This window comes from Grus americana, chromosome 1 (genome assembly GCF_028858705.1).
Source record: "Grus americana isolate bGruAme1 chromosome 1, bGruAme1.mat, whole genome shotgun sequence".
Taxonomy (NCBI): domain Eukaryota; kingdom Metazoa; phylum Chordata; class Aves; order Gruiformes; family Gruidae; genus Grus; species Grus americana.
In genome coordinates, this window is record NC_072852.1 from 160,715,741 (window position 1) to 160,740,646 (window position 24,906).

Sequence of the window (24,906 nt, forward strand, 5' to 3'; positions counted from 1 at the left end):
ATAAAATTAAAGTTCATTTCAGTTACATTTGTGCTTACATGAGCTGTAAAATGTTTTGCATAGCTTCTTGTGTGGGATTTTTGTTGTGGGAATTGTATTAAATTCAGTCACCCTTCCAGATGCTTTCATTTGACCTTTACAATGTTACTCTTATGTGCTTTTCTTTATTTTAAAAAGTTAAGGGCTTTGGTAAAATGTTTGTCAGTAGCAAGTGCCAAAGAAAAGATTTTATTTTTTTTCTTGTGATTCTGTTATGTATTTACAGTACAGCATGTAACTGTTTTGTTAGGCACAGCATACCTGGAAAAAACTCCTGGGGTTTAGGGTTTTAACTTGGATAGAAATAGGCAAAATTTAATAAAAATTTATTTCTCAGATAATATTTTTCTTAGTATAAAGTTGTTTGAAGATTTATGCAGAGATACACAGCAGCTTTACAGAGGATTATCTTTCCCAAATAGTGTAATAATGTTTTTGGATACACATGTAACAGATACTTTGCAGGGGAAGTCTTGTAACTGTAATAAATTTAATCATATTGCAAGTTGTATATACAGATTTACATGAATTGTTTTGCCTTAGCGGTACAATTCTGGACAACTTCACTGAAATGAGATTGATTTGTGTATTTAAAACTAACCAACAAGCAGAAAAAGCAGTTCATAAGCAGAGTTTGTAGTCTTTGTCTTGCGCTTAAAATGTATCTTTCCTTCTGCTCTGGTATCCCCCTCTCTGATACTACAAATTCTCCATCCTCTGGGCTGCTTCTGGCCCCTTTTGTTTCCAACTTAGGCGATGGCTTATTTCTGGTTCTCAGCCTGTGGCTGTCATACAGACTATTGTAGGCACTACAATGTTAGTTTACATCATCAGGAAACATTGAGATTTTCTGAAGTTACAAATGAAAGAAAGGCGCTGCAGCACAGGGAAAGACTAAGTCCTGCCGCTGGGGAGAACAACCCCAGGCACCGGTACATGCTTGACAGGCCACCCAGCTAGAAAGCAGCTTGGCAGGAAAGGACCTGGGCATCCTGGTGGACGCCAAGCTCAACGTGAGCCAGCAATGTGCCCTTGTGGCAAAGAAGGCTAATGGTGTCCTGGGCTGCATTAGGGACAGTGTTGCCAGCAGGTCAAGGGAGGTGATCCTTACTCTCTGCTTAGCACTGGTGAGGCCACACTTGGAGTCCTAGGTCCAGTTCTGGGCTCCCCAGGACAAGGGAGCCGTGGACATACTGGAGAAAGCCCAGCGAAGGGCCTAACAAAGATGATGGACTGGAGCACGTCTCCTATGAGGAACAGCTGAGAGAGCTGGGACTGTTCAGCCTGGAGAAGAGAAGGCTCTGGGGGATCTCATCAATGTACATAAATACCTGAAGGGAGGGTGTAAGGTGAATGGAGCCAGGCTCTGCTCAGTGGTGCCCAGTGACAGGACCAGAGGCAATGGGCACAACCTGACACACTGGAGGTTCCCTCTGAACATCAGGAAACACTTTTTCACTGTGAGGGTGACCGAGCACTGGCAGAGGTTGCCCAGAGGTTGTGGAGTCTCTGTCAAAAGCTGCCATGGTCCTTGGGCCAACTTGCTGTAGGTGACCCTACTTGAGCAGGGGGGGTTGGACCAGATGACCTCCAGAGGCGCCTTCAAACTTCTAACTATTCTATGATTCTATTTTTTTATTTTGGGGTTTTTTTTAATCTTGAAACTCCCCTTTTTTTCTAAATCATCTTTTAATAAAGTACTGTTCCAAACTTTCTGTTCCATCACTTCAAGTAACTTGACATTTCTTCAGACTGTCAGAAGTTTTTTTTTTATTATTATTATTTTAAATACTGTTCCTTTGTTCTACTGCAAGTAAGGTTTTGGGCTGATAAAGTAGTCTTTAAGTAAAAATGTGCTTTGGATGCTTAAGTTTATAGTTGTCTTGTCTCTTGAACACTATACTGTATTCTGCAGTGCCATCAGTGTTCATCTTGGCATCTGGACATTCAGAACTGCATGTAGAAATGAGACACTAGTTATGGATCAACATCAGGTGCAAAGCCAAAATCAATTAATGCTCACTTCTGTGAAACCAAGAAGTCATTCAATGGCTATAATAAAGGGGTTTGGAAATAGCTATTTTCTTGACTTGAATTGTTGGTGAGGGACAAGTCAATGAGATTTTGAACTATAAAATATACACATAATGGCCCTATTCCATATATATGATTTTATTATTATATATTATGTACTGTATCTTCTCTAGCTGATCTTATTTTATTTGTTTTATTGTTACTTATTATTGGTGTTGTATTAGCATCTGGAAAGTCATGGAGAAAAAAGTGGTCTCTACACAGTAGAAATTGCATTTCCATTTAGTGGAAGAGGAAAATAAAATAAAAAATTGTAAGGACCTCAGCCACTGTACTTTGCAGCAGTCTGACTTGGAATTCATAGAAATGGTGGTTGTTCTTAGACATGCTTACAAGCTTTTCTTCTCAGAATTGAACTACTTTATTCAGAGTAAGGCTTTTTGGTGAGGGGGGATTAGTTCCTATTGCATTCGTATAACATTTCTCATTTCTGTTTTGCATTCATTTAGTACATATGCTTACTTATTCTTCAAAGGCAGTAGATGCACGAGAGCGAAATGCCAACTTCACTGACAGGCATTAAAGATAAAGCAGAATATACTCCTTCATCAGTATTTGTAGAAGACAAATGCTGAATATGTGTAATAGGTTTTTTTTTTGTGAAATTTTTTTGTTGTTTTTGGGGTTTGTTTGTTTTTCCCAAACTTAAAAATGTTAAATGAAAAGCCAGGGATTCCCAAAATACTGGTTTGGGTGGTTTTTGGTTTTTGTTGGGTATTTTGTTTTAACACTGAAGTATATTGAGACTTTTCCGCATCACAAAGAAGCGCAACCACATAATATATGCAGTGTATATATTCACACATACAGTCATATATATATATATATAGGCATAGTTGCTCTAATTCGGTGATTTGCGAAATCCAAGAAGCGTGATAGGTACCACCCGTGTCAGGGTTTTATACTGTGACAGTTAAAGGTTGCTGTTCTTAAGATATTTTTCTTTTCATTTACTTCAGTACTGATATTAATTAGTAAGACTGCCATAGATCAGAGTCCGTACATTTTTTGTTTGTATCCTCCTTAACAGAAACTCATCTTTCATAGAAAGCTGACTGTTTTGCCAACCTGTAGTTAGTCCATTAATTGAAAAATCTGAGGTATAGAGAAACTAAAATGTAATTTGGCATTTAATCTAACTTAAAACAAACAAAACAAATATCCCCCAGCCATTAAGTTTTATTGTTTGTTTTAATGTTTATCTAATGAATTACCAGGTTTTTTAATTAAATTGATGATAATATAGAATTTTCATTTAGGACTTGTGAATTCATTCCCAGTAACTTGACTCAAGCTAGATAGCATTTGAAGCCTTGATTTAAATTTTGCAAAAAGGATGACAATAACGGTTGAGGAACAAAGGAGGAATTGATTCCCAACTTCATGTATATTTAAAAGATTAGCAATATCAGGGCATTTAGGGTTGAGGTTGGTTATGATTTTAACCTCTGGTATAAAAATCCAACATGCAAATGATTGTCACTCAAATTATTAGTAGAGTTTCATGTTGGTGTTTTTTTTAATCAGTAGATCTTAGTTAGCTTCACTTCTAGATGCTCTGAGTACACGAAGACTTACTATTTGGAAATTGGATTTATTATTGTTATTTTCTTAAACACGGTTACAAGCAGAATGATGAGGGGAAACTGAAAAATGGGCTGTTATCTTTCATATTTCCACTTGTTGCAGTGATACAAATACCTTCAAAAGGTCAAACGTCAGAGAGGAAAAAGTGTAATTATACACTTGTTCAAAATATCAAACTGTGTATTTTTTTTAAAAGATCTGAAATACATATAAATTCCTTTGATTCTGACTCGACAGTATATAAAGATATGATGAAAATATTTTATTTTCTTATAGAACAATAAGGTCAGACGTTTTGCATTTGAACTCAAGATGCAAGACAAGAGCAGTTATCTTTTAGCTGCAGATAGTGAACTTGAAATGGAAGAATGGATAAACACTCTGAACAAAATCCTTCAGCTTAACTTTGAGGCTGCAATGCAAGAAAAAAGAAATGGAGAGTCTCATGAAGGTAAGCAGGGTTTCTAGCAATTGTAATACAGTTATGTGACAACATCTGTGTACATGTATTTGGAAAGAAAGGCTTTATTGTGGCTAAATTTTTGTTTTATTTGCTTGTAAAAATTACGGCCCTTTTCACTGTCTGAACTGATGAGAGCTTTGACCTTTTGGCATTGAAATAGCACTGTTCTGTATTGACTTCAATTGAGTTAAGTCCAGAAGAGAATGAGACTGATCAGAAATCTAGAAAAATAGAACCCACAATGAAAAATGTGAACCGAGGCAGTTTAAGGAAAAAAGAAAACTTAGGAGGGACTTGTTTTGAAATGTGTAAAATGCTGCTGAAAAAATTGAATAATCAGTTCTGTGGTCACTGTAGGCAGAAGAATAAGAAATTGTGGTTGCAGTGAGGGACTTCAATTTAGATGTTAGTCCCTTGACCACAAATACTGCCCTAACGTACTGAAATAGATTGCTTGGGTGTAAAATCTTTTCTGTTGGAGCCTTTCAAGAATAGGTAAGGCTATTCATTACAGATACCCGCAATGAATGCGATGGAGGTATAGTTGATAGTTTGGTGACAAAAGGATAATCTAGATGTCCTCTCATGCATTTTTTTCTCGAGAGTGGATGGAGAGGGCAACTGGTATGAAATAAAGCGTATGCATTTCCAGAAGAACCTGGAGGAGGTTATAGAGGGTTGTTCTGCTTGTAAATAGCACAATATACCAAAAGGAATTATTAGAGTTTAAAATGAGATATCACAGTCTTTGGTGAAGATTGCCAGAATTTAACATGATGTTTGCAACAAAAGCAAATTGGAAAGAGAAGCCTGTAGCTCTGTGAAAGACATGTTAGTCAGTGATTCCCAGCTGACCATTGAACTGTAAGATGCTTATAGCTAACTGAATGGTTACTTTGTAAATCCAGTAACCACTGGAGAGTAGAGCTGGGAACCTAATGAAAAGAAGGAACTTGTTTTGAAATTGTTACAATGCATAATAAAAATAGTAATGTAAACTTGTGCGTTGAGTATCCCCTTTCCCCATGCAGATATCAAAAGTAATATTAAAGCAGTTTTCTAGGTAAGATTAGAAATAACTGCTGCCTTACCAATTTATGTAACTGGTTACATCCTCCAAGAAGTTACTGCATCAAAATGAAATGGAGCTGTCCGCAACCTGTTTAGTTAACAATTGTAATTTTTGAGGGGGTAGGATTTTAAAAAAAAAAATTAAAAGAAAAAAAAATCAGAAATATCTTTGCTAAAGAGTTTTGTGAGTAATGTTTTTTTTGTTTGGTTGGTTGTTTATTTTTTTAAAATGTGGTTTTATAATTTCAGATGATGAACAAAGCAAAATGGAAAGCTCATCAAGTAGTTTTGATAACTACTATCCTGAAATTGCCAAGGTAATATATATAGTAAATCCCAACTCAGGATATAAAGTACTGAACATAAGTTAGCCACATGTACTTTCAGTAAAGGTCAGGTGTTGGCTTCTAGCTTCCAGTGAGTTTGTGGTGCTTTGAAAGCTTAGAAGCTCTTTTGTGAATAGGTGTGGTTCTTGAGCTTCTTCATTTTCTGCTTTTGGAAGCAAACTAGGTACTGTCTGAAAGTTGCTTATATAAACGTTGACATGCTGTTTCAAAGCAGTATGTTTTATTATTTATTGTATTTTTCCTATTGTTTTATTGCATGCAGGTAAGTGCTAAAGTATTCCCATAGAAGTATATTTATACTGAAGTCAAGTTTTATTTTTATAGTTAGAAGTCCAGAGGAGCTTAATAGCAATGATGATGTGAATGTATTTTAAGATGTTTGTAATGAGCTGGCAAGTTCATGGATATTTCCTGTATTGCCATAGTTCTTGCTTTTAAAATTTGTTCTTACAAAGGTATGGTAGAAATAGGAATAAAATAAAATAGAAGTAAACAGAAAATAACTGTAGCTCTTCCTCAGCCCATTTGCAGACTTTATTTCAGTTAAATCAGTGACTTATGTATTGCAGTAAGTTTTGTGAGTTCTCTTAGGGAGAAATTTCTGTTAAATCACCTAAGGACTCGAGCTGGTGACCTTTTTCTATTGAAGTTGCAGAATCCAAACTCCTTCCTGTGACTTCCTTACTCTTTCTTCTGTGTGCCACAGCCTGCAGTCTTGAAACTTTTCTGCTTGACCATGCTCTGGAATGGTCTCCCCCTCTTTTCTGAGGCTCTGTCTGACCGAGTAACTACTCCTGAAGGGATTGCAGCTTGTAAACTGAGAACAAGCAGTTAAACAAATTATATATATTACAATGGCTAACATATCAAAAGATCCAGTCAGAATATATTAACAGGCTTTTAGCACCCAAATTGGGTGGCTGACTTATTCTTACTTCTTTGTAATCAACTTCGTGCATGTGCACAAAAAGCTATTATGTGATAATTTAACTCCAGCTATGGCTGTATTTGGAAATTAATTGGGATTGTGGTGCATACAATTGAGTTTTCCTTGGAAGAGCTGTAAGCATCTGTCAGGGTTTAACCTCAGCCAGCGACCAAGCCCCACTCAGCTGCTTGCTCACTCTCCCCTGGTGAGATGGGAGAGAGAATCGGAAGAGTAAAAAGTGAGAAAACTCAGTGGGTTGAGATGAAGACAGTTTAATATCTAAAGGAAAAGCTGTGCACGCAAGCAAAGCAAAACAAGGAATTAATTCAGCACTTCCCATGGGCAGGCAGGTGTTCAGCCATCTCCAGAAAAGCAGGGCTCTATCACGTGTAACAGTTACTTGGGAAGACAAACACCATCACTCTGAACATCCCCCCTTCCTTCTTCCCCCAGCTTTATGTGCTGAGCATGATGTCATATGGTATGGGATATCCCTTTGGTCAGTTGGGGTTGGCTGTCCCGGCTGTGTCCCCTCCCAACTCCTTGTGCACCCCCAGCCTCCTCACTGGTGGGGTGCTGTGAGGTCTTGGCTCTGTGTAAGCACTGCTCAGCAGTAATGAAAATATCCCTGAGTCATCAACACTGTTTTCAGCACAAATCCAAAACATGGCCCCTAGTAGCTACTGTGAAGAACATTAACAGCCAAAACCAGCACAGCATCAAACAGCATTCTTACAGGAGTCTGTGAAAATTTATTTCAGAAACAAATATAAAATTAGATGCTTTAGTTGTACGGAAGATTTTGCGTTCTTTATAGTCAGAGTTATTGGAATGCTGAGGTTCCATGTGACTTCCAGAGGGGACTTCTATTCAGGGCTGCGGCACGTGCATATAGTTTTAGTACTACAAATGCTGCTTCCTGTTTTCCATCACCTTCCGATCAGAAGCATGCAGCTCTTTAAGCTAGATATTTTTCTAGCATGTTATTGTTTTCGGCTCTTTAAGCACTGGCTTTTTTTATTCCATGGTTATAACCCATTTAAATTTCTGTTTCTTTCAAGTAATTTTTTTTATTTTCCCATTCTAGTTCATCTTTGCTAAATACTACCTTTCAAAATAATTTGCTCTAATGTATTTGTCTAGCCTTTTTTCCCTGAGGAGAAGTACAGGGGAAAATCTTGCATTAGTACACTGTGTCTTAACTTGATTACTTTTTATAAATGCTGTCTGTTTTGAGGATTTTTTGTCCTCTATTCTTTCTTGCATTGTCTTTTCAGCTGTGGTTCAGGTTTGGGTTTGTTGTTTGTTTTTTTCCCCAGTGGAAGACTTACAAGGCATTGAGCCTTCTTTTAGAAGAGCTTACAGTTGCTCTATTATTTTTGTTGGTTCTAGGAGATTTTCACAATAGCTGACCTCATATCCTTATGAGGAAAGAGAAATTCCTTCAGGGGTGATTGTAGAGCACCTGACAATAGGGGAAAAAACAGTCTTCCTAGGAAAGGTTTAACCTCTGTGAACACATCTCCAAGGCTTCATTTTTTCTATCAACAGCTGTTAGTTTACGTTATGAACTAAATAAGATGGTATTGTATGCTTCAGTGCACAGATGTGCACACATACATCTCAATCGGTCTGTCTGTCCTGTGTACTTCATGTTCCTTTTATCTGTAACTTAAGTACCAAGAGTGAATGTAGGGGGTTTTTTGGGGGTTGATGTTTTCTATGGTGTGTGTTTTGGGGTTTTTTGGGGATGGTTTTTTGGGGTTTTTTTTGTTTGGTTGGTTTTTGTGGTGTGGTTTGTTTTGGTGTTTGGGTTTTTTTATTTTTTTTTTTTTTACACTCTTCAGAGAATACAAATTAGACCTTTATTTTAAATAAGTATATGATTGTCATGATCAGTGTGCCCAAGTACCTATTTAACCATTTCTGGCCCCAGGGTTCCCTGAGGTAGGAAAGCATTGTCCCCATTTTTTACTGATGAGGAAATGGAATTACGGAGTCACTGACGTGCTGTAGACAGGGTTGATGACTACGCACGTTTTCAGTTCCTGACTTGTGACCAACTCCCCCTGAATCTCTCAGTCACAAATGCATATTTTTGTCTTGTGTTTAGTGCATAAAACACCAAAGAATTTAAAACTATTCAAGATGCTTTAGGTGAAGCACTTTCTAGCTTCCTCCTATGACTACTTCGTCTTCCTTTTTGGTTCTTGCCACTGACTACTCCTTTTCAAAAACATGCAGGCAACCTTCTTGCCATCATTAAATTTCTTCACAGTTTGGTCCTGTATTTCTCAATCATACTGACTGCTGAACAAGTGAAGTCTGCAAATACTCTGCTGGTATCACGTGCCTGGGTCATGTCTTTCACAGCAACTCTTGTCTTTTCTCCTGTGTGTGTTAGTGGTAACAAAGTAAAGTAAAGCCATTAGAGCATCTATACTCAAAATCACGTCTCAGAAGTTCCTCTTCTATAATGCATCCTTTACGTCAAACTCTTTTTTTTTTTTTTTTTTATTATTATCAACCTACAATAGGATTTTGAGCTCTCAGAAATTGTGAGCTTTTTTGTTTTTTCTTTGAGACATAGTAGGAGTTTCTTTAACCTTAAGCAAAGCGGATGTAGACAGGAGATCACTTCCAGCTGATGGTCAGTGATGAGCATTTTGGGTTGGTAACTTCTTTTAACCTGTACAGGCTGATACAAAAATAGACGCCTGTCTGTAATGTAATACTTTGTATCCCTGTTTAGCCAGCTACTACTTTGGGAATGGCAGCTCTCCTACGTGGGTAATTTTGGCACATGCATATGTCCATTTTTAATGTCCCATGACTTTACAAATCATAGAATACTCTTTAAATAATACCTTTTTAAAAAAAAAAAAAGTAACCTATGTATATCATCAGTTTTCACAATCTATTTTGTTCCACTTTACTTTTGTTTTACTGTTAATAGGTAGGTATCCACAAATCCCAGGCAGGGTCAGTGTACCTCCTAGCTCTGCAAAGTAACCTTTAAGTCTGACAGTTTTATCTTTTGGAAGTTTCAGGTTTTTTTCCATCTACCCACAGGAAAACCACTTCTTTGGCAGTAGAGCTCAAGGAGGGGGAAAAAAAAAAAAAAGAGCTCTGATGGTGTTTTTTAATTTAGGTAACCTGTTGTTTCCTGAGCAATCTTATGGTCTCAGGATAGCTCTGAGCTTTAACCTGCATTTGTACTTTTTAAAAAAATAAAATAGTGTTATGAAACTTGTTTAAGGAGGCAAAGTGCTCTGTGAGCTACACTGGAGTATGCTTCCCATAAGCTTGGAAGGTTACGTGCTGCTGATGTACGTTTTTGTGTTTTGAGGCTTGGAAAAGCCTTTGGAGGAAAGGAGCTTTCTCTCACTTTTTACTCAGACATGATAGAGCAATTTAAACTAGGAGTTGCAAAGCTCAGTTAGGGAGAGAAGAGTGCCTGACTTAAAAACATATAAAGCTTTGAACATTACAGAAAGAGGAATGAAATTGAAAACCACTTTCATCTACTAGTGTGCTATTAAGACTTTTTTTCTTATTTTGAACAGAGTACCAGAGAAGCAGAAATCAAGTTGAAAAGTGAAAGCAGAGTTAAACTTTTTACCTTGGATCCAGATGCACAGGTTAGACTTTTTTACAAGGAAGCATGTTATTTTCTTTAATATTGATCCTTTTGAGATGCAAAACAACTTCCCTTAATTTTTCTTTTCTCTTTTTAAAGAAACTTGACTTTTCTGGTATTGAACCAGATGTGAAGCCATTTGAAGAGAAATTTGGAAAAAAAATTCTTGTGAAGTGTAATGATTTATCTTTTAATTTGCAAAGCTGTGTTGCAGAAAATGAAGAAGGACCAACGACAAATGTAAATAATTCATCTGATTATTTTCTCTTAATGTTGTGATGAGTGTCTTAGTATTTTGTTGGCACTATTCTTAACAGCAGGAATTCCTTGTTGCGATTGAGAAACATATTGTGGGTGTGTTTTGACTCCTTTAAATCAAAATGAGAGCCTAAATCCTGCAGAAAGTAGCTTTGCTACTAATCTTTTTGTTGTGTTGTAGAAAGCGGAATTTTTCTTTTACTGTCTTTTACACCTTGTCAGTAATATCTAGAGTGATGGCCGTGTGTAACTTTATACAAATGTTACTCTCCTTCCTTTCATACATGTTTTCACAGTAATATAGATGCCAGCAATGACACTTGATTCTTTTTTTAAATGTCTAGGTAGAGCCTTTCTTTGTCACATTATCACTATTTGATATTAAAAACAACCGGAAGATTTCAGCAGATTTCCATGTTGATTTGAACCATGCCTCAGTAAGGCACATGATATCCAATGCATCTCAACAAATGATGAATGGCAGTGGTGATAGCTTACACAGAATTCAAGACATTCATGAAACTATGTTACAATATCCAAAGCAGGTAAGAACTAGTAACCTAAAGTATTAGTAGGCTTTTGGATACAAGTAGAGAGTTTTCCTTCAGGCTTTGGATCACTTCCTATTATGTGATGTGTGTGTATGCACTTCCCTTGTATATTTATCTCTTGCTTTATTTCTAGGGAATATTCTCGGTCACGTGTCCTCATACTGACATTTTCCTCGTGGCTAGAATAGAAAAAGTATTACAGGGAAGTATTACACACTGTGCTGAACCGTATATGAAAAGTTCAGATTCTTCAAAGGTATGTTATCTTCTTCTGTGGCATGGAAAAAATGCTGAGGCAAAACAGGTTTATTTGAAATTAAGAAATATCAATAAAAAGCTTAGTTCTTTTATAGGAAATTCAGATAACTGGATGACTTGATTTGGTAAGTTGTAGTTATTACTATTAACTATTATGAATTGAAATTTATAGATAAAGTCTAGCATATTATTGGGAAACATTTATTTAGCTTTTTATAATTGTGACATAATCTATATTTTTTATAATGGCTTTAAATAAACTGATTTGACAAAAGAGTATTAGACTTCAGTGTGAAAGTTGAGTTGAAAATTATTGAACAATGAAATATTAAATATAGGTCAGAAATTAACTGTATGCCTCTCAGTTAATGAATCTTACTATATCATTGTTGTTGACTTTTTCTTTGTGTCACTTTTTGGTGACGATAGTTTACTGTAACTCTATCTGCCCTCTTGCTGGTTGAGCTCATTAAGCCCATGTTCTTATGTATAAAATGCTTTGCAGATTTGATAGAATTCCAAATCCCTTTTGGAAATAAACCACTGAAACATCTTAAGTTTGCAGGAATCCAGGATGATATAACTTTTAATGTTTTTGAAAACATATCTAGAAAAAGTTTTGTCAGTTGCTGCTTCTTTTCTGTCACTGAAGAAATAGAGTTTTAATTTTGTTGATTTAGAGTTGTGCTTAAATAGTTGGACTAGGATACTAGGAGAAAAGTTGGGGTTTTTTTCATTAGCAATGTCAGCTACTGTTGACATTCTTCCTGTTTTCAGCTAGTGAAAGGGAAGAAGGAAGGGTTAATTTTCAGTCTCTGCAGAGGAGCAGTGTTCTTTCCTACTGATTTAATGCTGGCTAAGCTACACATAAAAACCCTGTATTTTTTACTTGGTCTTAATATAGATCACACTACTGATTTGCTTTTCCAGGAATACTTGAGATTTTTTTCAGCTATCATTGGAAAACAGCAGCTTTAGGAGTCTGGTTTTGAAGTGTAAGCTGACTGTTACTGAGTTAAAACAAACCTGAACTGAGCAACTGATTTTGGTGGTCTTGGGCCTGAGCCACATGGGAAGGTTAAGTAAGCCCAAGTGTTCCCAAATTTGATGCTGAGTGCTAGGCTTGTGTTGCCCTGTACTGCAGGAATAGCCAATAGGAACACTTACGGTTATATTAACTTTTGCTGTCCATTTCTGGTATTCATTTGCTTATAATTTTATACAATTGAACACTTAATTTGATTTTTTTCCTGTTCTCTGGGATTACACCCTACTAATATGAAACAAAACAGACCAGTACCAGCTATATAGGCCTCCATGTGTGTCAGTGCAATGAGGAGGTTCCAATTCCCTGCAGGATTACTACTCTGGACAAGAAAAAGGGAAAATGGAAGCAGCAAATTCTATAGCCAAGAGATCACTTGTTCTCCACTTAAACATTGAATACAGTGAATTAATGATGATTACTTATCAAGGTTCTATTGTTCTGAGTGCAGTTTCCCCCTTTTTACAGGAAAGGATAATGGAGAGTTGGCTCAAAAAACACACTAATAGAAATAGCTCTTCATAATGTCAACAGCATACATAGAATGCTGGTACATAGAGTGGATGGTGAATAGGGGAGCCAAGTGGGGGGAAATGGTTTTATCTGGAGTCACAATTTTGTCTTGAACACAGTTAAATTTTGCTCTAGCTTTTGTATGAGCTTTTTATATAATAATTTTTTCCTTCCTTAAATAAATATGTATCATTAAGGGTGTAGATGGGTTTATGTTTTCACCCATGAAATGCTGTGAAATCAGCAGGCTCTGCTTAACTTGAAATGAGTTAAGAGGTGTTTTTATTTGTCTTTTACTCGTATGCTTAGGATTAAGCTTCTAAATAAGATTTTCCAATTCATGTAGGTGTCAATATGTAGGTTTTTTCTTTTGTACTAATGCCGCAAAACCTGTAACTTTTAAAACATGGCTGTTTCTATGTCTCTTGCAGGTTGCACAGAAAGTTTTGAAGAATGCGAAGCAGGCATGCCAGAGATTAGGTCAATATAGAATGCCTTTTGCCTGGGCAGCGAGGTAAGGACAGATCTTGTGAATCTGTATTTTTTCTGAGCTTTTCTTTAACATTATTTTCTGCATCTCACTTGTAAAAGTTGATGTGCTATTTAAATTACTTCTTGTTTTACTTTCAATTAACCAAAGATTTCTGACCAACAAACTTACACTTCCGCTCTAAAAAGTTGTAAACTTTCATTATATTATTACTCAAACCATTGAATGTTGCCAATTTGTTTCTATTGTCAGTATTTTTTATTTTAATAAGAATCATACAATTGTTTTGGTTGGAAAAGACCTGCCAAGGTCCACTGCCAAATCCAGCCACTAAACCATGTCCCTAAGCACCACACCTACACGTCTTTTAAACACCTCCAAGGACCGTGACTCAGCCACTTCCCTGGGCAGATTGTTCCAATGATTGACAACCCTTTCAGTGAAGATATTTTTCCTAATATCCAACCTAAACCTCCCCTGGCACAACTTGAGGCCATTTCCACTTGTGCTATCACTTCTTGCTTGGGAGAAGAGACTGACCCCCACCTTGTTACAACCTCCCTTCAGGTAGCTGTAGAGAGCGATAAGGTTTCCCCTCAGCCTCCTTTTCTTTCTCCAGACTAAGCAACCCCAGTTCCCCCAGCTGCTCCTCATCAGACTTGTGCTCCAGACCCTTCCCCAGATTCATTGCCCTTCTCTGGACACGCTCCAGCACCTCAATGTCCTTCTTGTAGGGAGGGGCCCAAAACTGAACACAGGACTCGAGGTGCGGCCTCACCAGAGCCGAGTACAGTGGAATGATCACTTCCCTAGTCCTGCTGGCCACACTATTCCCGATACAAGCCAGGATGCTGTTGGCCTTCTTGGCCACCTAGGCACACTGATGGCTCATATTCAGCCAGATGTTGACCAACACCCCTAGGTCCTTTTCTGCCAGGCAGCTTTCCAGCCACTCTGCCCCAAGCCTGTGGGGTTGTTGTGACCCAAGTGCAGGACCTGGCACTTGGCCTTGTTGAACCTCATCCAGTCGATCCAGCCTGTCCAGATCCCTCTGCAGAGCCTTCCTTCCCTCAAGCGGATCAACACTACCCCGCAACATGTTGTCGTCTGCAAACTCAGTGAGGGCGCAGTCCATCCTCTCATCCAGGTCACTGATAAAGATATTAAAGAGAACTGGCCCCAGTACTGAGCCCTGGGGAACACCACTTGTGACCGGCTGCCAACTGGGTGTGTGAATGAAATGATTCACACTTGATTTGTTAAGCTGAGCTATTTCTGTGTTAAAACTTGCGTACAATGACAAGAGTATTAAATGCTCAGTGTGAAGGATGGTGCAGTATGTTCTAATTTGTAGTAAAGAAATTTCTTGAAGTGAATTTCAATACTTTCATAAACTCAGCTGAATGCAAGATTTTGACTTTCAGGACATTGTTTAAAGATGCCTCAGGAACCCTGGACAAAAATGGACGATTTTCTCCTCTCTTCAGGCAAGACAGTAATAAACTTTCAAATGAAGACATGCTGAAATTGTTAGCAGATTTCAGGAAGTAAGTCTAATTTCCCCACTTTAAAAAACACAAACCATCCAACCACACCCTAATCCTTAAACCACCACCCCTGCAGTGCCCCACCAAATTCATATTTCTGAATTAGCTACATAACATCTAAGAAATTTCATAGTAGGCTAATTAATAGAAAACATTTTGCAGTATGAGTTATCACCCTATAAAAAGGAGGCAGTAAGGAAAAAAATTACAGAGTAGAAGCAGCATTTTGTTAACTTAATGATTTATCTCCCCCTTTGCTCTTCCCCCAAGTTTACCTTGTTACTGTGAATGCTTATCACTGGCCATTTAGATTTAAAAAGCTTAATTATTTGCTGCAAAAAGCTTAATTAAAATTAAAAGCTGTAAATGATAGTCAGTGCATGGCAAACAAAACTTATCTTTAACAAAGTTTTTCATTTTGATTTAAAGAAAGGAAAACATCATGCTTTTTCTTAACCTTTTCCACAGTTGTGAATAAAGCCTTACTCTTTTTTTTTTTTTTTTTTTTTGAGCATTTAAAGGAAAAGAAAACTAAATCTAGGCAAAAAGCAAGACCAGATCAGTCATCCACCTCCAAATCACCTTTCCTCTCATACTTCTGGTTCAGGATATTAGTTTTACCTCTGTTTCCTATTATCTCTTTTCTCTGGCATCTGATAGTTTTGCATTTAGCCTGACTTTGAGATGTTTTTCCTTCCTATAGACCTGAAAAGATGGCCAAACTTCCTGTTATTTTAGGAAATCTGGATGTTACAATTGATAATGTGTCACCAGATTTTCCAAGTAAGTATTACTAAACACTGTTAAATAGACATTCAGGGGTTTTCTCTTCAGTTTTTTTATTGGTTTTTATGTATTTTCAGATTACGTTAACTCATCATACATTCCCATGAAACAGTTTGAAAACAGTACCAAGACACTAATAACGTTTGAAATAGAGGAATTTGTTCCTTGTATACCAAAACACACTCAGCCTTTCACCATCTACAACAATCATCTTTATGTTTATCCAAAGCATTTGAAATATGACAGTCAAAAGTCTTTTGCAAAGGTGAGTATAGGAAAACTGTACATTCTGGTTAAGATTGTTTATGTATTTCTGTGATGATCCTTATGATTAAATGTTTGGGTTTTTGTTTTTAAATACTGCTTTAGGCTAGAAATATTGCAGTATGCATTGAGTTCAAGGATTCTGATGAAGAGGATTCTTTGCCTTTAAAGGTTAGTCTTTTGATTTTTGTGACTGATAAAAGAAAACAGTGAACAGTTAGCTAAGTTTTGCATTTGGCATAAGAGTAACTTCTAGATGACTTGCTTCTTTTTGATATAAAAGATTATTAAAGAACCCTCAGAACACTTAATTTCTTTATATCAACAAAAATTCCAAGAATAAACTTGTTGGAAACAAAGATGGCTGGTGCATACTTGATAGGAGGAATTCTTTAAGTTAGAATGGTAAAACTTTAGATCAACTGCAGAGCCAAGCTCTGTGCTTGTTTATGAGCTACTGCAGTGTATAAGAGGTGCTTGGAAGAAAAGAAGTAGAAAAATGTATAGAAATCCTGAGGTAAAATCAGTGTCAGCTCTTCTGCACAGCAGGCAGACTACAGATCGTGTAATGCGGGCAGTCAAGTTAAAGACAAGTTAAAGTATTTCAAATTCTAGGTGAAAAAAATTCTAAGGTGAGAGTGAAAAAGTATCACAGGGTTATTTTTATCTTTTTTTCCCCTTTTTTCTACTATTAGTGTATCTATGGTAGACCAGGTGGACCTGTATTTACTAGAAGTGCGTTTGCTGCTGTTCTGCATCACCATCAAAATCCAGAGTTTTATGATGAGGTAAGCTACCTTTCTGAGGTAACTTTTATTGGTTTAAGTATTATGTAACTTACAAAAAGACAAGAAAAGATTTGAGGATTGTAAAGTTTTTGATAATGATTTTCATTTAAATCAGACCCACCCTTTTCATTGTAAATAAATTTTTTAAGTTCTGTGTGTGTGATTTCTTGATCTTGCTTCAAGTAACATATAACCCGGAATTGCTTTTTAAGTGGGTAGCCAGTAAGGCGTTTCACTGCTCTAGCTGAAGACTTCTACAAAGGTTGTGGTTCTTTGCCTTTCAGATTAAAATAGAATTGCCCACTCAGTTACATGAAAAGCACCATTTGTTGTTCACCTTCTACCATGTCAGCTGTGATAATTCAAGCAAAGGGAGTACAAAGAAGAAAGACGTTGTTGAAACACAAGGTTTGTATGCTAATGCTTTACTTTCAGTAACTACTGGGGAGATTTTTATGAAGTATACTTATCTGGTAACCTGTGATTTTCGTGATCCATATAATGTTTTCGAACTACATTATACTGATGGAAAAATTTTATTAAGTATTTGTTTTAATTTAATGTTTCAAAGGTTCTTTTAGAATGTCTATCAAATGTATGTTTGGTTTTGTTTTTTTTCCAAACCCAGTGACAATTTATTTGCCTTTTTAATTATTTCTAATTGTTTGAGTTCAAATTGTTTGGCCCTTATGGTAACATTTTTCTGGTTTATGAATTACGTATCAGAAATGTACAGTAAGACTTTTGTAAGGGTTTATGTAAAGATTCATAATATCTAAAATTCCTTGCCTTTTGTGTTTCGTAGTGGGGTATTCTTGGCTTCCCCTAATAAAAGATGGAAGAGTGGTGACCAATGAGCAACACATCCCAGTGTCAGCAAATCTTCCCTCAGGCTATCTTAGTTACCAGGAAGTGGCAGTTGGAAAGGTGTGTTATATGAAATTGCTCTCATTTTTGGAAAGAAGATGTGGGGAGAAGGTTTGATAAGATTTAAGTAATTTTTAGTAGAATTTTTTCTTTTATAGTTGAAATGGAGTCCTTTGCAAAAATCAGACAGCTGACATAGAGGAAACAAACAAACCCAAACAGAAATGGGAGACAAAACTTATGACTAAATTCTGACTCTTGCAAGAATTTGAATCAACCTACCCTAATATAGTTTTTCATTTAAATTGTTAAGTACTTATTTCTGTTATTTAGCTGATGTACTTAGGAAATGTTTGTTTCATTTTTTGTAGTAATAATTAACTAGAAGTTATAGTAATTTTTGAATATATTAAACTATTTTGAGTTTATGAAGATATGCAAATAATCTGAAGTCCTTTACTAAATTTTTTTTAGCATTTCATGCTGTCTCCTTTCAGTAAGTCCTTTATTCCTGAAAAAGTCTTATTCTCACATCTTGATTTTTGTGATCTTTATACTTCACTAGTAAAATTTCTGGTTGTATTTTTCAAAGCAGAAAGCTTGCAAAATTGTAGTAATAAAAATGATACTGAGGAGGATACAAAATATAAAATGTGATAGGGGATTTGACTAAGAGAATGAAATGCAGAGACAAAATTGACTCATTTTGAAGGAAGAGTCCTAAAATCAGCAGCAAGAAGTGCTGCTCTCCTCCTGTTCTACCACCTTTTCTTTTTTTAAACTCTGCTGTAAGCTTTCAAACCATTGTCCCCTTCATATCTTTCATCTTTTCACATTGTAGGTGCATTCTTTATGCCTCTGCTGTTTGTCTCTGATCATGCCCATGGGTAGAAAGTTAGGACCAATATGGCTAGTGGTAGATCTAGCAGTAAAATCTCTCCCTAACTGGTTGTCAGGGTAGACAGCTGAGCATTCCCATTCTCAGTTCTTTGGAAATGGGATGGGAAGGAAGCACTGGCTGCTACCTATGGGTGACCTATGTTAAGGTTTAAACAGTGTCAGTATCTATGAAAATTCTTCTGTTATTCTCAGAAAACTAGTAGATATTTTTCCCTAGTCAGAAGTTGCTTTGCAGAGTTGTAGGAGAAACATGGAATCTGTGACTTACAGAAAAGTAATTTTGTTAGCCAGTGAGGAAACTACTGTGAGACTTCTAAAAATCATTTTAAGCTTCATAAATGCTTTTGGTAATATTGCCTGCATAATTTTCCTTTTTTTAATGACTTTATTCATTGCACACATTTCCTCCACCTGTTTAAAAAAAAAAAAGTGGTGTTTGTGGTACTATAAACACATTGGTTTACTCTAGGATACCACTACCTTATTTTACTTTTCCTCCACATGTCTGCGTGCAGCATTCTGGTCCTGAAATTAAATGGGTAGATGGAGGCAAACAACTGTTGAAGATATCCACTCATCTGGTGTCAACTGTGTATACGCAGGTGAGTTATAAAACAGATTACATTATAGAAAGTTTTAGGAATAATGTTTATTTGTTTTGTGTGTATATGTATATATACACACACAAAAACAATATTTGGGAAGATTCTTAAACTCAGTATGCTGATGTCTGTCTTTTTTGTCTCTTGGACACTCTGTATGGTATCTGTCTCTCACATCAGCTGTGAAAACCGGCAGATCTTAAATGGAAGCTATTGAAAATGTGAGCCTTTTCTCTAAGATTGTCATCCATCCCGATCTGAATTTTCCTGTTAGATGAGAGGTCATAGTTGTCTGAGAACTATTTACTGGCATGTCTACAAAGCGATGAGTCCTGTTATAGCTGCTCATAAAATACATATTATGATCAGCTGGCATAACTGACATTAAGTATGCTATTTTTTGCATGTCACTTGGTTTGAAGCAGATATAGGTGGTGTTTTGTGTAACAGGTATTCGAAAATCACTTGAAATTTCTTACGTGAGTTAAAAAATTAATGTTACATGTGGACTAAATTAGTCTTTGGAGTAGTGCACTTCAATTACTTTTGAAAATTGAATCTACGGACATGTACATGGATTTCTATATATAAGTATTTTTAATGCGTTCTGCTTTGGATTATAGATAGTATGTCAGATATTGTTTAATTTGTTGTTCTTTTTGACAGGACCAGCACTTGCACAATTTTTTTCAGTACTGTCAGAAAACAGAGTCTGGAGCTCGTGCACTAGGAGCGGATCTTGTAAAATATCTCAAGGTATAAAATGGCAGTGAATAATAGATTGTATTATTTATTTAAACTTCTGAAAAACCTAGGAGCTTCAGACATTTTCCACTCACTACAGCATTTTTATACTGCATGTTGGAATGTGCAGTATAAAAAGAACAAAAAGATGCTTCTGGCCCTGGATGAATTTACAATTGCAATATAAGAAGAAACCATGAGGAAATAATGAGACAGTATTGGTCAGCTTTGAATGATAATTTTGAAACACTAATGATTTAATTTGTCAAAATAATCTAATTGAACTGCACATGAGAATGATAAGGAATGTTCACTCTTAATTTTTCTAAAATTTTGCTTAGGAGGTCATCATTATTATGTCTATAGTTATCTTTCAGAATTAGATCAATAGAGTGCATGGTTTCCACAGCAATTTTGTCTTGACCAAGTAGGCCAGATTTTTAATATGAAGCCTGAAATTCAGTCACCTTAAAAATCTATGTAATGTATCACAAGTAACTCCTGATTTGCTTAGGCAAAACAGAGTTTATTGACGTAATTGAATACTATCGAGTAATAAAACTGGACTGTCTACTCAGGACATTTGAGAAGGAACTTAACTGTTGAATGCAGCACACTTCTGAACTGCACTTGCTTTGTGACCTTGGTTATGTCAAAACCATGGCTCTGAGTCATCTTTCTTGCCCCAAGACTTCTGTGATCATCTTTGGTACAAAACGGGGCACAGGACATTAACAGCAGGAAGATGGAATAAGTTTGTTTAGAAATAGGGGTTTTTATTATTACCATTTTTTTACTGTCAGACTGGTTTCTCAGCCTTCTGTTTGTCATTATTCTGAAATTTTGCAATCCCAAACCACGCTGGCAAAGCATATAACAATACAACCCTTAGAAGGGATTCTGGCCATGGTAGCTTCACATCAAAAGGGTAAGGCAAAGAACAGTTTTGTTGCTGAACTTCATCGTCCCCTGTGGTTACCTAGAATGAGTCACTAGAGATGCCTCTCACTTGAGTTCCTGCTACTGACATTCTTGTTTTGATATAAGATATAATTACTCTGTGTTTCTCTCTTAACGTATGTTTCAAATTCCTTGATAATTTTAGATCTGGAGCCATCCTTATTTCAGTAATCAAGAGTATCAAGAGGCGCTACTGGAGTTAGAGACAGCTTATGTGCACAATCCCTCACTGATACACTTGCAAATCCGCTGTCATTGTGACACTTTTCAAAATATAGGGTCTTTCTGACTGTATATGTGTGGTTTGTGCCCTGAAGAAATCTCTTCAATAGAGATGGAAGAGGAGAACCACCACTGCTTCAGAGTGTTTTGTCTTGCCTTGAGGCCAAGGGGACTATTCCATCTTTCCCCAAGTAAACCTTCTGGGAGATTGTGGTCCTGCTGTCTGAGATATCTGTTTGAAGAAGGGAACCTCTTTACCTCTCACTTCCTACTGTTTGTCATTTTCTGGCAAGGCATTTAAAGTTATTGGTATTCAATTTCTTCCCATGTTCTCTCAAAATACAAAGGAATCATCTGCGTTTCTAGAAGTCGCAGTCATAAAAGGCATTTTTCTCATAGGTGCAGCTTTGCCTTCTTGTCCTCTGGTTGTGGTTTTGAGATCAATTGGGACACTGAATCCTTATCATTGGACTTAACCTCTCTCTTTTTCTCTCCGTATAATAAAGATGGTATCTTCTGCGTATCTGTCATCAGGAATTAGAGCTCTTAGAGCTGACCTGTGGCTCATTGAAGCTCTTTAAAATTGTCAGTATAATTTCCATCATTTTTTTTCAAGGAGTATAGTCTTTCTGCTACTTGAGGTGTCAGAGAAAGTGGCAGATATTTTCTGGTTTCAAGAAGGGAAGGGTTGTTGCCCATACTGGACCTCAGGGTATTGAATGTCTTTATTGATAAGTTCAAGTGAAAAAACCCGTATTTGCTCTTTCTGGTGCTGTAGTATAAAGCAGTTGGTCTGGGGAACAGCCAGATGTTACATGAAAAGAACCATTATTACTAAAATCTTTGCATACATGACAAGTCTGAATCACCACTATTAAAAAATCAGTTTGCACACCATGGACAGGCTCTGTACTGGGGTCCTGACAGCAATGACTGTTCACATTAAGAGGAATGGAATGACCCTGTACTTTGTGAGCAGTTGATTGATTCTTACCTCAGGACCTGAAGCTGCGAACAACCCTTAGTCAGTTTCTGACCTGTTTGATTCATTGGGATTCAAAGTACGCTGAGAAATCCCACTGTATCTTAAGTTTACCAGAGCTCAGCTTGAATCTGATTATAATCAAAATCTCTTCCAGGGACTAGCATGGCAATTTCAGATTTATCTTGCTACCTGCTGACTGTCAAAACTGCCAGCTGGCTGGAATCAAAGGCTTGATTCTCGATATTCACAGCTCTTATTAGTCTGGTAGAACAGGATGATCATCAGATACTAAAGTATCATTTTAGGGAAAGCTCAATAGAACACTTCCTCAGATCACTCCCAAATCACGTTGTTTACTTCAGTCATATATTATCACATATACTGTAATATATTTGGGTAGCTTATTCCTTTGCTTAAACACTTTGTTTATATTTATATTAATTCCACATTAGCAAAATCTTTAGGTTCAGTGACAAGACCATGTCTTGCCAAAATCCCTGGGACAGAATAATGCAACTGCGGAACCTCTTCATAAATCTTGCTTGTCATCAAACACCAGAACACTCTTATCACATGGTATGAACAGATTCCATGCCACTAGATTAACACATCATACTGACTTTATTGCCTCGTTTCATGGTAACAGAAAACAAATACTGTCTTCTGTGTTGGCTACAAATTATGGCTATTCTCAATTCCATTGGGATAAATTCCTGTCTAGCTAGGCCTCACAGGGACTCAAATACTTTTTACTTCTCCTGTGTATTGAGAGCTTGCCTTCTGTGTGTCAGCCTGTCCCAACCTGTGCCAGACTTGGCCAGCCTGAGTCCTAAATGTTCTTTCAAGATCAACATTTCAGTTCTCTGGTAACAGTTTCCTACAGGTAATGTCTGTGCTATAATGGCAATGACACATTTAAATACTTAGGATTTACTTTTCTCCATGAAGTCAGTGTGCTACTGGCAGAGTAGCTTGGGTTACCGAACTTGACAAGTGTTCTCCTTTTCTCTCTTCTTTCTGCTCTTGCCCTCCCCAACAGGATTTTGTGTAAGCACCATCTGACATGTCTAATTAAATGTTTTCTGAGACTGACCTGACTCAAGGCTTTTGTATGCTCTCCTTCATGTTTCATGAGCCCGAACATCACTTAGCATCTCATAAGTTGAGGTATCTGCTTGTAGTTACTTCCATTGCTGCCTGAGAGATCAGAGTGCAGCCACTTCTGGCAGTCTAAGTGTAATTGAATACTCAAAGGCATCAGAAGCTGGGTTATGAGTCCACTTCAAAGTCCTACTTAAAACAGCACCTTTACCAAAAAAAGTCTGCATCCTGAACAAAAACGTGAGCTGAAGTTCCATTTGCTCTGGCATTCAAGGCTTATAGAAAAGATTCTGTAGCATGTGACTGCTGCTTCCAAGAAAAATCACAGATCACGTAGGAAGGAAGGCTGTTTTGAGTCCTGAAGAGTGTGAATGTGCATACAGGCAAACATTCAAAGACAAGACAGCTGCTTAACACTGAATGGAAATGTTTGAAATGTGTTGTCTGTATGTATGTTCAGCAAATACACTCTTTTCTTTGTGAAACTCCCTTTAACTCCAGGGAATTTTGTGGCATAAAACAATGTAGGATGAAATGCCATTCACTGCCTTTTATGTCAGGGTGGTTCTGTCTAGAATATCTTTTGCACGTGATGGAATGCAAAGGCATATCATGAAGTTTGTGTGGTTAGTAATTCACCGTCTCCAATTTCCAGCATTAGGTAGTTAGGGATTTTAGTTAATTCTGTTTTTTAACATAGTAGTATATTGTTTTGCAGTAACTAGTATAACTAGTGTTGCACTTATCACAGGTAAGCGATTTGTATGTTTTTGTGCAACTTCTGTTTGCTTAATGTCTCCATTGGTGGATGAAATACCAAAGTATACCAGAGTGTCAGTGTCAACTTGCTGTGGTGTACACAGGTAATCGTTTCATTGAAACATTACCTAGTATGCATTTCAATGGAGAAGTAGAAATAACTACTTCTAAAATCCTTTTATTAACAAGCTAATTTTTATCCCTAATTTACCATAACTTAGAAAATATTTACCAAATATTTATGTTGGAAACTATTCCCGATTGCTTTCTGTGCAGCTGTATTTCAGCTGATTAACACCAAACAGTGCAAGCAGTGTGTATTTTTGGAAAAAGACTTGCAGTAAATGTTATGGTTTCAGAACTTGTGATTTAAATGCCATTGTTTCAAGGGAGTGACAGTGTTACTGCTTTCTTTTAGAGCCTTCATGCTATGGAAGGCCACGTGATGATAGCTTTCCTGCCAACTGTCCTAAACCAGTTGTTTAGAGTTCTCACTAGAGCAACTCAAGAGGAAGTTGCAGTCAATGTGACAAGGTAAAGAAATTTAAGTGCTTCATAGAGTTTAAGTGATGACTGCATTATCACATAAATCTGTAACTGAGTAGCGTTTTTGGTATTGCAGTCCTAGCTTTCTTTGTAGTTTTACTTGGTTTCTGTCTTCTGTTTAGGGTTATTATCCATATCGTTGCTCAGTGTCATGAAGAAGGCTTGGATAGCTACCTGAGGTCTTATGTCAAGGTAGGTAAAAGTAAATGAAATGTTTCTTTTTTTTTTTATTATGTCTCTAAAAAGAGTATATTTAAATTTAGTTGCATCTGTTTCAGTTGTTTCATATTATGTTCTGGTTTTCCTCCCCAAGTATGCTTATAAAGCTGAACCCTATGTTGCTTCTGAATATAAGACAGTACATGAAGAATTGGCAAAGTCCATGACAACAATTTTAAAGCCATCTGCTGACTTTCTTACAAGCAACAAACTACTTAAGGTATATACTGAACTACAATTTTTACTGCATGTTCTTACCTGGTCCTAATTGAAGAGTAGGAACTAATTGTATTGAAATAGTTGTTGAATGCACGTGGCAATTTTACAGCATG

The 24,906-nt window shown here is 36.8% G+C and overlaps 1 protein-coding gene across 19 annotated transcripts in view; it reads left to right on the top strand.

Annotated features, from left to right (window-relative positions):
- Positions 1-24,906, top strand: part of DOCK9 (dedicator of cytokinesis 9) — a 140,658-nt gene that overhangs the window by 60,191 nt on the left and 55,561 nt on the right. For all 19 annotated transcript variants that reach the window (XM_054833918.1, XM_054834076.1, XM_054833976.1 and 16 more), the window contains exons 8-26: positions 3,997-4,171; positions 5,504-5,571; positions 10,096-10,170; positions 10,269-10,409; positions 10,772-10,972; positions 11,112-11,234; positions 13,226-13,308; positions 14,709-14,831; positions 15,535-15,614; positions 15,695-15,882; positions 15,987-16,052; positions 16,577-16,669; positions 16,954-17,077; positions 17,475-17,596; positions 18,952-19,038; positions 19,705-19,794; positions 24,228-24,343; positions 24,478-24,547; positions 24,669-24,794. In XM_054833918.1, the coding sequence (XP_054689893.1) occupies positions 3,997-4,171; positions 5,504-5,571; positions 10,096-10,170; positions 10,269-10,409; positions 10,772-10,972; positions 11,112-11,234; positions 13,226-13,308; positions 14,709-14,831; positions 15,535-15,614; positions 15,695-15,882; positions 15,987-16,052; positions 16,577-16,669; positions 16,954-17,077; positions 17,475-17,596; positions 18,952-19,038; positions 19,705-19,794; positions 24,228-24,343; positions 24,478-24,547; positions 24,669-24,794 (2,151 nt within the window). The remainder of the gene's footprint in view (positions 1-3,996; positions 4,172-5,503; positions 5,572-10,095; positions 10,171-10,268; positions 10,410-10,771; positions 10,973-11,111; positions 11,235-13,225; positions 13,309-14,708; positions 14,832-15,534; positions 15,615-15,694; positions 15,883-15,986; positions 16,053-16,576; positions 16,670-16,953; positions 17,078-17,474; positions 17,597-18,951; positions 19,039-19,704; positions 19,795-24,227; positions 24,344-24,477; positions 24,548-24,668; positions 24,795-24,906) is intronic.